Raw genomic sequence first — 19,052 nt, 5'->3', positions numbered from 1 at the left:
ATATTATCATGGCCTTTTATAGTAGACACATCAGACCAACACCTCAAGAGAGAAAAGTAAAACTGAATTAAAATCACCTGTGTCTGTTTACAAACTCTTCTTAAAATTTGAGAATTTCATAAGAAGTTTATACCAATTTCTCATAAAAAATAAACCCTCATTAATCTGGATAATTCTAGCATAGTGATGGGCACATGAGTCTTGAACTCTAAAGTACCTCCTGCCACTTGCTGTTACATATTCTAAATATATTCTTCATAAATTGATTAGACTATTTGCCTAATCTATGAAGACGAATTAGTCTTTGAAGTACTTTTTTAAAAACTTGCAGCTCAAATTCAAATATTACTAATTCAAAAGGAAACTATTGCATAAATCTATTATCATAGTATGAAATCTTACTATTATGTAGAGAAGAGTCTAAGTAAATTGTTTCCAGAATTAAAGAGTAATTCTAGATGTATAAGGTACTTAATAAAACACTTTACTAATAATTATAGAATTTTAACATTTGATTTTCATTAATGTTACTTTTGCAGATGGAAGAAAAACACTATTAATACATTACTATTAATCTTAGGCAAAAGCCATTTATTTGCAATTCTTAATGTCCAGCTTAAACCAAAATTCCATGATAAATTAGATTACATTAGATGGGGCACATGGCTATTTAGCAACTGATGGACAGTGGAAATGCTTTTTGGTTATTTTACTTCAGTGTTTCTCATTGAAGTATTAAGTCTTATATATATTATATATATGTATAGATATATATGAGACTCATATATTTTTTCTTTTTTTTTTTTTTACATGGAGTCTTGCTGTGTCGCCAAGGCTGCAGTGCAATGGTGCAATTTCAGCTCACTGCAATCTATGCCTCCTCGGTTCAAGCGATTCTTCTGCCTCAGCCTCCTGAGTAGCTGGGATTACAGGCACCTGCCATTATGCTTGGCTAATTTTTGTATTTTTAGTAGAGATGGGGTTTCACCATGTTAGCCAGGCTGGTCTTGAACTCCTGACTTCATGTGATCTGCCCACCTCGGCCTCCCAGAGTGCTGGGATTACAGGTGTGAGCCACCACGCCCAGCCAAGTCTCAGATATATTTAATACATGGTGTTTTCTATGTCTCACATACCCAAATGCAAAGGATGATACAATTGAACGCACAATTTTCTTAATCTTGCTGCTGCAAAAAGAAGTAAAAATAAAATTAATCAGATTTCTTCTAACATATTGTAAATTTAACCAAAAAACAAAGGGCTTTATAAATATAATTTTAAAAGAAAATTATTCAGAAGTTGTATAACAAAATGCTTTTTACTAATAGCTAAAATTTTATTCTTCCTGCTCCATGAGTATTTTACTTGTTTACTCTGCTATCCAGAAGACAGTAAACTTTGGATGTTTAGTAACATTTCCATTGCACGCAAAGCCCCAACCCCAACTTTATGGCAATACTAAACTTAAACTTGTGGTCATCAACTCAAGGAGTACAGCATGAAGACAGAAAAGGGTGGTAGAAGAGAACTGTATTTTAATGCCAGCCTGGGCAAGTCATCAAACTTTGGCCAGATCTCAGTTTCCACTGCAATAAAATAAGGTGTTTCAGGAATGAGCATAGGGAGTAAATGATGCTCTTGTCATCTCCTCAAACTAGACATCTAGTGAACAGATACACATTAGCAAGAGTCGCATATGAGGTTGCAAATGAACTTCAGAGGTAAGACATTTTAGTAAGATATACTTCAAAGGACAAACACCCGAAAGACTGGGCTCCTTCCATTAATCAGAGGAAGGAGAACCTGTTTGATGGAGCCTCCAATAATGCCTCATTTTACTTAATGGCTGGAGACAAGGTAGCTGATGAAGAACAATTTTTTTTGTCCTACTGAAGCCTCCTGTGTTGGAGGCTCTTCAGGACGAGAAGCCTCCAACACAGGAGGCTTCAGTAGGAGAAGTCTTCAGGAAGTTTCTGTCATACTGAAGCCTCCAACACAGGACTCAAATTCCATCCCGAGAGCCATGAATCCTAAGACAATGCTCACAGCCTGTGCCTAAGACTGGAGAACAAAGAGGGCAGATACTGAGCAGAACAGGGGCACTGACAAAATTGGCCTTTGACATGAACAGACATTTCTCAAAAGAAGACATACATGTGGCCAACAAGCATACGAAGAAAAGCTCAATATCACAGATTAGAGAAATGCAAATCAAAACCACAATGAGATACCATTTCACACCAGTCAGAATGGCTAGTACTAAAAAGCCAAAAAATAACAGATGCTGGCAAGGTTGCAGAGAAAAGGGAACACTTACACATTGTTGGTGGGAGTGTAAATTAGTTCAACCACTGTAAAAAGCAGTATGGCAATACCTTGAAGAGCTAAAAGCAGAACTATTTGACTGAGCAATCCCATTACTGAGTAGATACCCAGAGGAATATAAATCATTCTACTATAAAGATATATGCATATGAATGTTCACTGCAGCACTATTTACAATAGCAAAGACATGGAATAAACCTAGGTACCCATCAATGACAGATTGGATAAAGAAAATGTGGTACATATATACCATGGAATGCTATGCAGCCATAATAAAAGAATGAGATCATGTATTTTGTGGGAACATGGATGGAGCTGGAGGCTCTTATCCTTAGCAAACTAGTGCAGAAACAGAAAACCAAATACTGAATGTTCTCACCTATCAGTGGTAGCTAAATCATAAGGACTTATGAGCACAAAGAAGGAAATAGACACTGGGGTCTACTTAAGGGGGAGGGTAGGAGGAGAGAGAGGAGCAGAAAAGATAACTATTTGGGTACTAAGCTTAATACCTGGATGATGAAATAATATGTAAAAAAAAAAAAACCTCCCTGACACAAGTTTACCTATGTAACAAACCTCACGTGTACCTCCAAACCTAAAATAAAAGTTAAAAAAAACAAAATTGGCCTTTGATGAATGTTATTAGGTTAACCTGAGATAAAGGAAATCCCCAATCCTTCTAATCTTCCCCTCTCCACCTGGACCCACCACCTCCACCCAGGCTTGGAGAGTTAAGGCTGATGTAGATGGAGGATCAATTGGCCAAAAGAGATGAATTCTCTCCTCAAGTTGCCATTCCCTTACTACAAGAACCTCTGATCCCACACAGTCTACTGGATTTCTGGGTATCAAGGAAATGTCATAAATCTGAACTCACTTGACAATGTCACTATACAGAACCAAGTCTGACAGATTACAAAGGCATGAAGAAGTGGCTTGGGTGGCTTTAGCCCCTGAATCTGTTTCAGTGTCCCCTGAAATTATACCAAGTAAATACACAATTGAGACTTTTTTGGTTAAAAAAAGTGCACTATGTAAATGCAGCTTCAAGCAGTTACGTGCAGAGTTTGCAGGGAAATAACTATGACTCAGTAAATGCATATCCAGGACAAGTACTGTTCACACTCGGGAGCAGCAGACACTCCAACATGAAGCAACACGAAGCACAGCCTCCGTGTACCTTTCCTAAAAACAATTACTCAAAGTGCTTGAGTCAGCTGAGCAATGAATCAAAATGAAGAACACAGAAATAGGGAAGATGACTTACAGAGAAAAGATGGTAAATAATATAAACTCAAAATTAGGTAAGTCTAAATAATAATTGTTAATGCAGCATAAAAATGTAGCAGGTGAACAAAAGCAATGGCAACAAAAACCAAAATTGACAAACAGAATCTAATTAAACTAAAGAGCTTCTGCACGGCAAAAGAAACTACCATCAGAGTGAACAGGCAACCTACAGAATGGGAGAAAATTTTTGCAATCTACTCATCTGACAAAGGGCTAATATCCGGAATCTACAAAGAACTCAAACAAATTTACAAGAAAAAACAAACAACCCCATCAAAAAGTGGGCAAAGGATATGAACAGACACTTCTGAAAAGAAGACCTTTATGCAGCCAACAGACACATGAAAAAATGCTCATCCTCACTGGCCATCAGAGAAATGCAAATCAAAACAACAATGACATACCATCTCACACCAGTTAGAATGGTGATCATTAAAAAGTCAAGAAACAACAGGTGCTGGAGAGGATGTGGAGAAATTGAACACTTTTACACTGTTGGTGGGACTGTAAACTAGTTCAACCATTGTGGAAGACAGTGTGGCAATTCCTCAAGGATCTAAAACTAGAAATACCATTTGACCCAGCCATCCCATTACTGTGTATATACCCAGAGGATTATAAATCATGCTGCTATAAAGACACATGCACATGTATGTTTATTGAGGCACTATTCACAATAGCAAAGACTTGGAACCAACCCAAATGGCCATCAATGTGGCCAACAAGCATATGAAGAAAAGCTCAATATCACAGATTAGAGAAATGCAAATCAAAACCACAATGAGATACCATTTCACACCAGTCAGAATGGCTACTACTAAAAAGCCAAAAAATAACAGATGCTGGCAAGGTTGCAGAGAAAAGGGAACACTTACACATTGTTGGTGGGAGTGTAAATTAGTTCAACCACTGTAAAAAGCAGTATGGCAATACCTTGAAGAGCTAAAAGCAGAACTATTTGACTGAGCAATCCCATTACTGAGTAGATACCCAGAGGAATATAAATCATTCTACTATAAAGATATATGCATATGAATGTTCACTGGATTAAGAAAATATGGCACATATACACCATGGAATACTATGCAGCCATAAAAAAGGATGAGTTCATGTTCTTTGTAAGGACATGGATGAAGCTGGAAACCATCGTTATCAGCAAACTATCACAAGGTCAGAAAACCAAACACTGCATGTTCTCACTCATAGGTGGGAATTGAACAATGAGAACCCTTGGACACAGGAAGGGGAACATCACACACTGGGGCCTGTCATGGGGTGGGGGGATGGGGGAGGGATAGCATTAAGAGATATACCTAATGTAAATGATGAATTAATGGGTACAGCACACCAACATGGCACATGCATACATATGTAACAAACCTGCACGTTGTGCACATGTACCCTAGAACTTAAAGTATAATAATAAAAAAAAGTAGCAGGTGAAAATGTAAATAAATGATTCTAAGAGATAAATAATATAAAATCATGAATAATAGTATTGATTTGAATTTTTAGGCATTCTTACACTAGGATTCAAGGTGTGGAAGAAGATAGAAGTAAAGGCAGGTTGCATTTCTTATCTTTCACAAGTACAAGTCCAGTTTTATTCTCGATATTGATGGAAAAAATGGTATAATTATGTTTTCTAAACATTTAAATATAAACATTGATAGACTAGAAATGGGCTTCTGACTTGCATATCAATAAAAAATGCAAGGGATGAAAACAAATCAATTAATAGCAAAATATATACAAATTTACAAAGAAAATATCAAAGTATCTCTAATAAAGAGAAAGATGATAAATAAAACCAAACATACCAGAAATCATAAATACATATTACTCTCATATTGCATATTGAGAAATAATCTCAGATAACTTTGAAATTAAAGGCATTACATGCTATACACGAGAGACAAAAACTAAATTTAAATGAGAATTCAAAAATAAAGAGATAGAGGCCAGGCACAGTGGCTCACGCCTGTAATCCCAGCACTTTGGGTGGCCAAGGTGGGCGGATCATGAGGTCAAGAGATCGAGACCATCCTGGCCAACATGGTGAAACTCCATCTCTACTAAAAATACAAAAAATTAGCTGGGCGTGGTGGTGCGTGACTGTAGTCCCAGCTACTCCAGAGGCTGAGGCAGGAGAATCGCTTGAACCTGGGAGGCGCAGGTTGCAGTGAGCTGAGTGGCGCCACTGTACTCCAGCCTGGTGACAGGGCGAGATTCCAGCTCAAAAAAAAAAAAAAAAAGAGATAGAAAAAGATATGAGATACTAAACCTTAAAACACTAAAAGTTCCAATATTAATATCAAAGTTGAATTAAAAGCACAAATATTAACTATGAACATGCCTCATTTTTTATCAATAGAAGGTGGAAGCTGCATGACACTAACAAGACCATGTTTAATGAAATGGGATTTGTATTGAAGGCAGGTGCTATCTCTCCCACTGGACACATTTTTCTCTGGTACAGACTCGGGGGGTAGCGAGATGGCCACGATGTAAAGCACGAAAAACACTGCAGTGACTCTGGTCTTCCTGCTCACTCTAGATCACTAAAACAGGGTAAGGACAATACAGGGGGATGACACTTTCATGCTGAGAAAACTACGAGTCACTTAGGAGAAAAGTAAATTTCTACACTTTATACCTTAAGACAAAGTAAATTCAGGGCAGATATTTTATTTAAATGAAGAAAATAAATTCAAAACAGAAATTTTGGTGAATATATTTAAAATCTTGGGGTAAGAAGGACTTTCTGAGAATAACATTAAAGGCAAAATCACAAAGAAAAGTATAGATACATTTGATTACATGAGGATTAAATGCTTTTATATAGTGAAAAGCAAGACGACCTGGGAGAAATTGCTTATCTTACATAAAATAGAAAAAGGATCAATAGATTTAACTTTTCAGTCCAAAGACAGAAAAGGATAAATGAAGGTGTGTCAAAGAATGTGCATTAGAACAAATATATTTACTAATATCAGAGAAATCAATGATGGCTAGTGTTAAGTGTGGGAAGGGAGAAATGTACACTTTGCATCTTGATGTTAAAGCACACATCAATATCAATAGCGTCACAATCATTCCCTTTGACACAGAATTTCCACTTCTGAGAATTTATAACAAGCAAATAACCAACAATATACAGAGATTTAGCCTCAAATATATTCATTTTTGTAACAGTTAAAAACTTGTAAGAAACTTAATTGTTCAGCAATATCTGACTATTAAATGAATTATAGCACATCTATACCATGAAATATTACACAACTGTTACAAATAATGTTGTAAGTGCACATGAATATATATTAACAAAAAAATATAGTCATGATGTCATTAAGTAATAAGGTTATTTACAAAAGAATAAGTATGGTCTCATATCTGTAAATAAAAAAGTATATGCTTAAAGAACTTAGAAGTGCATGCATCAAAGTTTAAGAATGACTATATGTGGGTAGATTTGTTGATTGTATTTTCTGATTTTCCTTTAATGAACTCTTACGTTATTTTCAGTTTTTAGAATAAAACCTATTTACAGAACTACAAAGTTTTCAAAGTATTTTTGCATGTTATTTTTGTTTTATTACTAATTTTTTACAATACAATATCCAGTACATAGATTGCATTATAGCCAGTTTACATTTGAATAATCTGAAAGTTAAAGAGGGTTAGTGACTTGCTGAGTATCAGGTGAATGAATATATGGTGTCAAAGCCAAGCACTGATTCCAGCTTTTACTATAAATCCAGTATCATCCCCCAGGTATGAAACACCAGCATTTCTCACAGGGGCTACTGAAAATTCCTCCTATATCTATGTAATGAGACTTTGTAATTTAAAAATAAAATAAAATGAAAACCTGCTTTATTTTGTTTGGAGTGGGGAAAGAAGGAAATGCTTGCCTTGCTTAATCTAATTTTGTTTCAGCCCTGGGCAGCTCCATTACAGAAAATGTATAGCTAATTTGCAGACACACAGTTTAATTCAGTGGCAAATTCAGGGTAATTTGAAGAACTATTCGTATTTGCCCTCTTTGTTTCCAGTCTTTGTTTAGACACCAACAGCTTACAACCGTGGTGAGTTAACTTCCTCTCCAGCATTGACACAAGCTGGTGAATGGTTATACAACTGGGCAAGAAAGAAGCAGAAGAAAAATCTCCTGAATATGTCTGCAGTTCAGACACAAGCCAGTTTAAGAATGTATTGTTTCATTTCAGTGAGTACATGATAAAATGCCTTCAGGTCAGTGCAACAGGAAATAGTCTAGTGAGATTAGAAACAAATAAGAATAAAATCCCAATGAGCATAAAGAGGTCTTTAGTCAGCAAAACATGTTTGCTTTTGCTATCAATACCATTTGCTCATAGGCAAAATCTACAAAATTGGGAATCACACCATATCCAGTAAAAATGAGAAACATTCACTATTGATGAATTAAGTAGCATTCTGCATTCCTGTTTTTTTTTAAAAAAAAACTTTTAATGGAATTAATTTCCTCTAAGAATACTTTTTACATTTGCAAGCTAGAAGAACATTTATTTCTGAATGGATGGAATTTTTTTTCAAAATAATACTTGTCTAAGAATTCAACTGGAGTACATACGGTGTACCCTCCCACCCATACATTTTGATATCTTTCCATAGTTTCCCTTTTTCCTTCTTGCCTCAGCGGAAGCCCTGTTTCACTAAAGGTAAGAGATCCAGCAATGGCTCCCTCCTTTCAAACTGCAAACTGACTTACTCATATGAAGCAACATTTTCAGCATCTTCGACTTCAAACTTGGAAAGTCGTTCTAACATACTTTAGCCACCAAAAAAAAATGCAAAAATATATCATTAGATATTTGCTACACAAAATAGTGATGAAAAATATATTTGAATAACAAGAATCCCATGAATCTAAAGGATATAGTAAACATGACTTAGCTCACTGGAAGACCTAATATTTAAGAAAGAAAATTACAATCATTAACCAGAAACTCTTTCCTCATGGATACTCCCAACACTGAATTTTGCATATTTTTATCTTCTTTTCTCTGTCTCTTTCTATATATATGTATATAAAGATATATAAAAGAATATGTATACAGATATATAATATATAAATAATATGTGTATAGACATATCTCAAAGACATTGTGGGTTTCATTCCAGACCACTGCAATAAAGCAAAAACTGCATTAAGCAACTCACACAAATGTTTTGGTTCCCCTGTGCATATAAAAGTTATGCTTACCCTACACTGTAGCCTGTTAAGTTTGCAATGGCGTTATGTTCAAAAAACTTATGTACATACCTTAATTAAAAACTACTTTATTGGCTAAAAAATGCTAATGATCACCTGAGCTTTTAGCAAGTAAAAGTCATAGTCTTTTTGCTGGTGGAGGGCGTTGCCTCCATGTTCATGGCTGCTGACTGATCAGAGTGAACCTATGATTCAGATCTATCAGATACTCTGTATGATACTATAATCATAGTATCAGATGCTGTGTCCAAGTGTTCTCATTGTTCAATTCCCACCTATGAGTGAGAACATGCGATGTTTGGTGTTTTGTCCTTGCAATAGTTTGCTGAAAAAATGATGAGTTCATGTCCTTTGTAGGGACATGGGTGAAGCTAAAAACATACTTCTTAATAACTGCTTTTGATGTGTCCCCTGTTTTGGTATATTGTGTTTCTAGTTACATTTGTTTCAAGGAATTCTTAAATTTCATTCTTAATTTCTTTCTTCACTCATTGTAACTCAAGGGCATGTTGTTTAATTTCCATATGTCTGTATAGTTTTGAATGTTCCTCTTGTTGTGAATGTCTAGTTTTATTCCATTGTGGTAAGATAAGATACCTGATAGAATTTCAATTTTTAAAAATTTGTTGAGACTTGTTTTGCAGCCTAACATATGGTCTATCTTGGATAATGTTTCATGTGCTGATGAAAAGAATGTGTATTCTGCAGCTGTTAGGTGAGATGTTCTGTATATGTTTGTTATTTACGTCCATTTGGTCTACGGTGGAGTTTAAGTCTGATGTTTCTTTGTTGATTTTCTGTCTAGATGATTTGTCCAATGCCGAGGGTGGGATATGGAAGTGCCCAACTCATACTGTAATGGGGTCTATCTCCCTCTTTAGATCTAGTAATATTTGCTTTATATATCTAGGTGCGCTGGTGTTTGAGTGCATATATATTTACAATTATACACATATTACAATTATATTTCTTGCTGAATTGAACCCTTAATTATTACATAATAATCTTGTTTGTCAATTTTTATGGTTTTTAACTTGAACTCTGTTTTGTCTGATACAAGTATAGCTATTCCTGCTCACTTTTGCCTTTCATTTGCATAGAATATCTTTTTCCATCCCTTCATTATCAGTCTATGTGTTTCTTTACCAGTAAAGTGAGTTTCTTTTAGATAAAATATAGTTGGGTCTTATTTTTTAATCCACTCAGTAAGTCTATATCCTTCATGGGGTATTTAATCTATTAACATTCAAAGTTATTATTGGTAGGTGAGGAGTTACTTCCAGCGTTTCATTGTTTTCTGGTTGTTTTGTATATGTTTTATTCCTTTCTTCCTGTTTACTTTTGAAGTTGGGTAGTTTTCTGTAGTGATAAGGTTTCATTCCTTTCTCTTTCTCCTTTATGTATTGACTCTAACAGTGACTTTTAAAGTTTTGCATGTTTTTGTGATGGTGGTTATCATCTTTTTACTTCCAGATGTAAGACTCCCTTGGGCATTTCTTGTAAGGCTGGTCTAGTGGTGATGAATTATCTTGGTTTTTGTTTATCTATGACAGATTTTATGTCTTCTTCATTTGTAAAGGATAGCTGTGCTGGGTATAATATTCTTGACTAAAAGATTTTTTTTCTTTCAGAACTTCGAATATATCATCCCATTCTCTTCTAGCCCAAGGTTTCTGCTGGGAAATCAGCTGTTAGTCTAATGGGGATTCCATTATAAGTGTGTTACTTTTCTCTTGCTATTTTAAAAAATCTTTGTCTTTGATTTTTCACAATTTGACTATAATGTCTGGGTTGAATGTATTTGGGGTTCTTTGATGTTCCTGGAACTAGATGTCTAGCTCTCTCTCAAGAGGTAGGAAGTTTTATGCTCTCATTTTATTAAATATGTTTTCCTCATATTTTCTTTTCACTTTTCCTTCTGGAATGCCCATAATATGAATATTTGATCAAATTAATGGTGTCCCATAAGTCCTGTAGGCTTTTTTCATCCTTTTTTATCCTTTTTTGCCTGCCTGTGTTATTTCAAAAGACTTGTCTTCAAGTTCAGAAATTATTTCTTCTGCTTGTTCTTGTCTGTAAAGCCATTGATTGTATTTTTTCATTTCATCCATTGAACTGTTTAGCTCTTAGGGCTTCTGTTTGGTTATTTTTATGATATCTGTATCTTTACTGAATTTCTCTTTCAAATCATGTTTTCCTGATTTCATTGACTTGTTTGTCTGTATTACCTTATATCTCACGGAGTTTTCCTTAAGATTATTCTTTTTTCTGTCATTTCATATGTTTATGATTGGGTTCTATTACTGGATAATTATTATTTCCCTTTGTAGGTGACATGTTTTCTTGCATTTTCATGGTTGCTGTGTTTCTAAATTGATTTCCATGCATCTGGTGAAAAAGTCACCTTTTCCAGTTTTATGGAGTAGGTTTACTTGTATGAATTTATTTCTATGAATGGGTCTTGGATGTCAGTTCATTGGGGTATACTGGCCTTGGTTCTACATGGATGCAGTAAGTGTAGTCTCCATGTAGTTTATTCAGCTGTGATCCACACTAGTAACATTTGCAAGTTACTCAGTGGCCTAGGCTAAGGAAGTTTGTGGTGATGGTGGTGCAGCCTTGCCAGGGGTGGGCTCACTGGACTGTTTCTCAGGGGAGGGGTGTGTGCAGGCATACAGTGGGTCAGAAAACGTGGAGTATGGCTTTATGCAGCTGGCCATGGTGCTGTCACTCTAGCCAGCAGCATGGGGATGCAGTTGCTCAACCAGGGCATGACTGCCAGATGTGCTTCACAGGACAGTTTCTCAGGCCCAGGATGCAGGCACACAGCTGTTTGCCTGGCCTGGAAGCATGCACTCCAGGAGTGGCCTGAAGGGCTGTTTCCCAAACCTGGTATGTGGGTACACAGCTGCTCATCTGGCCTGGGGCCAGTCTGCTGGGGAAAACTCATGGGCCAAATACAGAGCTGCATAGCTGCTAAGCTGGACTGAAGGTATCTTTGCCAGGGCTGGCCAAGAGGGGGTGTTTCTCAGGCCTGGGATACAGTCGAATGACTTCTCAGCTGTCCTGGATGTGTGTCTGCTGGGGGTACTCCATAGAGCTATTCTAGCTCAAGATGGGGGCACACTGCTGCTCAGCTGGCCTGGATGGTGCCTGCCAGGGGAAACCCAGGGAACTGCTTCTATGACCCAGGATGTGGACACGAGGCTGCTCAGCTGGCCTAGGGGCATGTCTTCTGGGAGTAGTCCATGGATCTCTTTCTTAGGTCCAGGACATGGGCATTCATGGCTGATTGGCTGGTCTGGAGATGCATCTGCTGGGAATGGATACAGGACTATTTCTCAGGCTCATGCAAGGTTGCACAGCTGCTTAGTTGGCCTGGGAGTGTTTCTGTGGGGGGTGGCCTAAAGGGATGTTCCTCCACCTGGGACATAGGTATGTGGCTGCTTAGTTGGCCTGAGGGTATGCTGGCCAGAGTAAGCTCCCAGGGTTGTTTCTCGGCCCTGAGACTTGGGCATACACAGCTGCTTGTCTCTCAGGTCTGAGACACAGGTGCAAGCCCCACTCGGCGGTGTGCCTGCTGGGGGCAGACTGTGGGACTATTTCTCAGGCCCTTATTAAAGGCAGAGGGTTCCTGGGCAGGCCAGGGGCATGTCTGTGGTGGATGGGGCCTGCAAGGCTGTTTCTCAGGTCCTGGGCATGAGCTCATAGTCACTCTGTTGACCTGGGGGTGTATCAGCTGCTCAGAGGCTTAGGGGCCTCTCCCACTTGGGAGAGGGCATGTAGTGGTTTGGCTGTCTTAAGAGTGAGTTTACCCTGGATGGGACTGCAGATTATTCCTCTGTCTGGAAGTGTGGTGGTGGGGGTTGATCTCCCTGCTCTGCATTACTTGAGTTACAGCCAGTCCTGGGACCAACCTCCACACAGCTGGGATTGTGGCTTTAACCCACCCATGTGGGCTTGGTGTACTGAAGATAAAGCTCCAGTGCTGGAGAGGCACAGTGGCTACTGGCCCCCAGAGAAGGGCACACTCAAGAGATGACTCTGGTCTCAAGATGGTGCTGTGTTGCTGCAGCTTAAGTCTCTGGGGGTGGGAAGTCTTCACCTTGTACTCCTAGTCCAGGACATGCAGCTGTGTCAATTCTTGGCAGTACTCCAAACTGGCCTCAGGGCTTGCAAAGACTGTGAGATTCTCCTGTTGTAAAGACTTTGTGTTTGTGATGGCAGTGGGGTGATAGGGATCTTCTGCTTACCTTCACCCTGCAATGAGAAGTCCCTCCTGTCTCTGGGCCAATTCAATCCAGATGGGGGAGAAGGGGCTGCACAGGCTGAGTGCTTCCATGCTGTCGCGACTTCCAGTCACCACAGATGTGTCTCCACTCCTTTGCTGCACTCCAGGACTATCCCTTTGACACTCTAATCAAATCTTAGATATGTATTTCTTGCCTAGGTTCTTTCTTGTAGGGGAGATGAGCACCAGGCATCTCTAGTCACCCATCTTGCTTGATTTAGCATAATTTGTAAGGGCCCTAGGATTTTCAGAATAGTCAATGATTGTTGGCTTCAACTTAAAGTCACCAGCTTCATTAGCCCCTAAGAAAAGAATTGGCCTGTGCTTTGAAGATTTGAAACCATGCATTGACATCTCCTCTCTAAATATAAAAGTGCTAGATGGCGTCTTCTTCCAATAAAAGGCTATCTTGTCTACACTGAAAATCTGTTGTTTAGTTTGGCCACCTTCATCAGTTATCTCAGCTAGATCTTCTGGATAACTTGCTGCTGCTTCTGCATTGGCACTTGCTGTTTACCTCACACTTTTATGTTATGGAGATGGCTTCTTTCCTTAAACCTCATGAACCAACCTTTTAGCTTCAAGCTTTTCTTCTGCACCTTCCTTACCTCTCCCAGGCTTCATTGAATCGAAGAGAGTGAGGGCCTTGTCCTGGATTAGGCTTTGGCTTAAGGGAATGCTGTGGCTGGTTTGATCCTTTATCCAGACCACTAAAACATTCTCCATATTAGCAATCAGACTGCTTTGCTTTCTCATCATTTGTATGTTCACTGAAGTAGCAGTCTTAATTTTCTTCAAGAAGTTTTTTGGCTTTTCTGTTTTGTTTTGTTTTGTTTTTGTTTTTGTTTTACATTCACAACTTGGCTGAACTGGTGCAAGAAGTCTAGCCTTCCTCACAATCATTTCTAGCTTTTGGTTTAAAGTGAGAGCCATGTGACTCTTCCTTTCACTAGGACACTCAGAGACCATCATAGGCTTATTAAATGGCTACTTTCAATATTGTTGTGTCTCAGGGAATAGGGAGGCCCAAGGAGAAGGAGAGAGATGGGGGAACGGCTAGTCAGTGGAGCAGTCGGAACAAACATGTCATTGATTAGGCTTGTCATCTTAATATGGGCATGGTTTGTGTTGCCCCAAAACAATTACAATAGTAACATCAAAGATCACTGATCACAGATCACCATAACAGATATGATAATAAAAAGTTTGGAATATTGCAAGAATTATTAAAATGTGACAGAGACACAAAGTGAGAACATGCTGTTGGAAAAATAAAACCAGGAGTCTTGCTCAATGCAGGGTTGCTACAAACCTTCAGTTTATAAAAAAGTAATATCTGAGGGGCAATAAAGTAAAGCACAATATAACAAGATATACCTGCATATACACACACATATATGTATACATAAATTATATGTGTATATATACATATATATGCTAAAGGATATATACATATATGTTTACATATGCTCATATATATATTAAAGGATATATATATGACTACTGATGTTATTAATTTGGGTCAGTGCTAAAGAATATATCTATATATAGATATGTATATATAGATATATATACACACATTTAAATATGCACATATGTAGACATACGTATATAGATATGTGTATATCTATATATACACAAATACATATTTATTTATCTATATATACTATATATAGCTAAAAGATATATCTGTATATATATATACACACACACATATTTACATGTGTGTTATATGTGTGTGTGTGTGTGTGTGTGTAGATATATCCTTTAGCACTGACCCAAATTAATAACATCAGTAGTTTTCAATGACACCACCATTGAAAGGTGAGTTATATCAAAGATATATCAAAGTAGTGAAAGACTACTGATGTCATTTTATCCGGGCCAGTGCTAAGGATTAAAAATGTACACATCGGCCAGGCACGGTGGCTCACGCTTATAATCCCAGCACTTTGGGAGGCCGAGGCGGGCAGATCACGAGGTCAGGAGATCGAGGCCATCCTGGCTAACACAGTGAAACCCCGTCTCTACTAAAAAAAATACAAAAAATTAGCCGGGCGTGGTGGCGGACGCCTGTAGTCCCAGCTACTTGGAGAGGCTGAGGCAGGAGAATGGCGTGAACCCGGGAGGCGGAGCTTGCAGTGAGCCGAGATTGCGCCACTGCACTCCAGCCTGGGCGACAGGGCGAGACTCCGTCTCAAAAAAAAAAAAAAAAAAAAAAAAAAATGTACACATCAGGTCAAGTGACTTCAGAGACATACTTTGCTGGTTGAAGTTATGTACAATTGCTCTACATTTATAAACTGGCTGAACTCTGAAAATGTATATATCAATGATTTGTAATCTACTATTAATATATCATTTTTTCCTAGAAGAAAACCTTATATTATGTAAAGGTGCTCTTGGTACTTAACAAACAATCTAATGAATCACAATTTAACTGCAGTTCTTTATTACTTCGTGGGTGAATTTTACCAATCTTAATATATCCCTCTCTTCTTTCTCTCCGTATTTTGAAATCTCACCCATCATCGATGACTCTACCACACATTACTCTTTTTAATTCAATGGGGTAATAGCTAAAGGATTAAAAATGAACATAGCAAGACTCCACATGTTATCCTAGACTTAATTTTCTGATACAAATTAGCAATAATTATTCTACAATTTATAATCTAGTTACCCTGAAAAATGGATATTAATCAGTTATTTATTTGAAACATGGTATTTAATTTTTCTCTGGAAATGAGGTTTTAAATGTTTGTAAGGAAATTTTTCAGCCTGTGAAAAAAACTTACTGAATCAAGTTTATATACATTTCTTTACTCCTACACCTAATCCCCAAGTTACTGTTTCTGGCAAAATTTACATAAAATCAACTTCAGTTTGTAAATATCCACCTTGCTTGCCCTTGTAATTTTCTGCCTTCTCACGTTCAAATACCACCAGTAACTCTTCACCAATCATGGATGTCTTTCTTGCCCCTCAGATAGGGTTAAGTAACTACAGACCAAAAGCAGGGCCTCCATACAATCTGATGGTGGGTTTACCTTTGGGGCAGTAGCCTCATGTGGTAACAGACGAAGAGACCGGGGTCTGTTAGCTTTGCTCTTTTCTATTGAGAGCTCCTCAGCTCCCTGCCCACTGTTACCTCCTCCTTGCTCCAAATAGGACTGTTGCCTCTTTTGGCTCACTCTAGTAGAGTGTCATACAATACACACGTTCTCATGTTTTCCTAAGGTTTCAGGGTGCTGCTGCTAAATAAGATTGACCAATGGAATAGGAATAAGAAGCATTCCTCTTAAGACCTATTCCTCTTTTATCCAACTAGATCGAAGAAAGAAACATACCTGCAGATACTACAGTAATAAGACTTTAGAAAACAGTGTCTAAAACACTCTGTATTGTTATGGATGCTCCAGACAATGAACTTCCCAAATCTGAACCTCTCTTTTCTACATGTATACTTTTGTGTGTGTCTATGTGTGTATTTACATATATATGTTTACATCTAGCTTTTTATTTACTTAAACCTCAAATTTTGTGGAAGGTCCCTTCATGTGTTATTGTTGTCATTTCAATGAAGGCAGTGCTGATGGAGTAAAAAGGTACATAGACATATAATGAATTTCTCTTTTTTGACACTATTGGCAAATACATTTTTTGCACCAAAAGGAGTAGATTTTCCATAAATATGATATACATACATATATAAGTGAGGGTATGCAAATCCTACCACATAAGCCCAGTAAGTAAAGCCCAACAATTAACAAAGACTCATTTATCAATGGTCAGTTAATCAGAGATTAATTAAATTATATATAAATTAAACCTATGTACATATTAGAAATACATTTTAGCCAGGCACAGTGGCTCATGACTATAAACCCAGCAGTTTGGGAGGCTGAGGTGGGTGGATCACAAGGGCAGGAGTTCAAGACCAGCCTGGCCAATATAGTGAAACCCCCCCACTACCAAAAATACAAAAAATTAGTCGGGCATGGTGGCACGTGACTGCAGTCCCAGCTACTCATGAGGCTGAGGCAGGAAAATCGCTTGAACCCGGGAGATGGAGGTTACAGTGAGCCAAGATCGCGCCACTGAACTCCAGCTTGGGCAACAGCGAGACTTCATCTCAAAAAATAATATTAATAATAGAAATACATTTTAATTTGCCCATGCCTCCAGCGTCCTATAAAATAAATTCTTTTAAAAATTTATTTATTGGCTTAAAAATCAATACTACATACAAAACTCACATGCTATTGCTTAATGAGCAACTACAGAATTCTCACCTAGATGTTTCTTTAATCAGTCACTGATTAAACAAAATCCTTTTATTCCTTCTGTAAAATCTCATTCACTTTGCAAGGTTTCTTGAGCATTACACTATAATTAACTTGAATCAGGTTTTCCATATTACTTACACCTTTAGGATTTATTTCCAGGAGAGGTTTTCACATGACTGGGAAAACCCTCCACCACCTCCTTCCTTTCACTGCTCATGCTAGTCTCTCCTGCCCATGAGACACAGTGAAGTACCCGCGCACCTGAGGAAAGCAGCATCCAATGAGGTGGTGGGTTTGCGCTGGGTCTAGGCACCAACCTCACATGTGGACAGAGCTCTGGATGGTGTGGGACAAGTCCACGTTCCATTAGCTCCGTTCTTTTTTTCCCAGGGCTTCACTACTCCTTATTGGCTGCTATCTCCTCCATGTTGCAAATAGGATTCTCTCCTTTCTTGGAACACTATGGTAGGGTCTCAAACTTAGGAAACCTGAATCCCTTAAAAAATTGCCTACTAGAAATTGAGGGTGACAAATACACTAACAGGAAGAAGCAGCTCTCCTACGAACTGACCTCCTTATACAACTCCATCAAAAAAGGATGCAAAGTTACCTACAAATGCTACAATGAGAAGAATTGCAAACCCTGTTAAGAAACACTCTGTATGGCCATGCAGGCTCCTGAGAGTAAATTCCACAAATGTCCATCTGTCTCCTGTTTTGTGTTTCCATTTTGTGCATGGGTTTGTTTGTGTAAATGTGTTGACAAAAGTGTGTATGGATGAAGATGGATGGATATATTTGTGTATGTGCTTGGTGTGTGTATAGCTCCATGCACTCTTATGCATACATGTGTCTTCATGTATTTACAACTCACCTTTCACTGATAGGTGACACCAGGGCTGCTCCTTTAAATTCACTTGTGTATGGGCTAGAGGATGATAAAAGAATACAGTCAGATAGGAGACACGATTCTAAACTTACTTTTTTGGAAAATTAGCTTTTATTACTGTAGACAGAAACTGATTAATTTGTCAGAAATCTCAGTCCCATAAAAAAACTGCTTAGTAGGAACTAAGCGTGGCAAATACACTAACAGGAAGAAGCAACTCTCCTATGACCTGCTCCTCTTTATACAACTCCATCAAAGAAGGATGCAAAGTTACTAACAAATGCTACAGTGAGACGCATTGGAAACTCTGTTAAAAAAAAAAAATCTATATGGCCATGCAGGCTCCTGAGAGTAAATTCCACAAACGTCCATCAGTCTCCTTTCTCCTTGGTCTATGTTTCCATCACGTGCATGGATTAGTTTGTGTACCCGTGTTGAAGAGAAGTGTGGATGGATGGATGGATGGATGGATGGATGGATGGATGGATGGATACATTTGCTCATGTGCCTGTGTGTGTGTATAGTTCTATGCACACTTATGCTGATGGGTGACTTTATTTAACTATTTATTACTCACCTTTCTTTCCCAGGTGCCTCCTCGGTTGCTCCTTTAAATTCATTTGTCTGTGGACTAGCGGATGATAAGAGAATACAGTCAGAGAGGAGACATAATTCTGAATTTATATTTTGGAAAAATTACCTTTCATT

General features: G+C 38.0%; 1 protein-coding gene across 3 annotated transcripts in view; it reads right to left on the bottom strand.

Annotated features, from left to right (window-relative positions):
* TPTE2 (transmembrane phosphoinositide 3-phosphatase and tensin homolog 2) overlaps positions 1-19,052 on the bottom strand; it is a 140,438-nt gene that overhangs the window by 51,552 nt on the left and 69,834 nt on the right. For 2 of the 3 annotated variants that reach the window (XR_004030138.1, XM_030813293.1), the window contains 4 exons: positions 18,922-18,975; positions 18,330-18,383; positions 8,372-8,431; positions 1,137-1,187 (listed from right to left, as the gene is read on the bottom strand). Coding sequence is in view for 2 of the 3 variants with exons in the window: in XM_030813293.1 (XP_030669153.1) it covers positions 1,137-1,187; positions 8,372-8,431; positions 18,330-18,383; positions 18,922-18,975 (219 nt within the window). In the remaining variant the exon portion in view is untranslated. The remainder of the gene's footprint in view (positions 1-1,136; positions 1,188-8,371; positions 8,432-18,329; positions 18,384-18,921; positions 18,976-19,052) is intronic. The other variant, XM_030813290.1, reaches the window with a different exon arrangement.

The sequence above is a fragment of the Nomascus leucogenys genome, chromosome 5 (assembly GCF_006542625.1).
Source record: "Nomascus leucogenys isolate Asia chromosome 5, Asia_NLE_v1, whole genome shotgun sequence".
Lineage (NCBI taxonomy): Eukaryota > Metazoa > Chordata > Mammalia > Primates > Hylobatidae > Nomascus > Nomascus leucogenys.
This window is presented reverse-complemented; position numbering and strand designations above follow the sequence as displayed.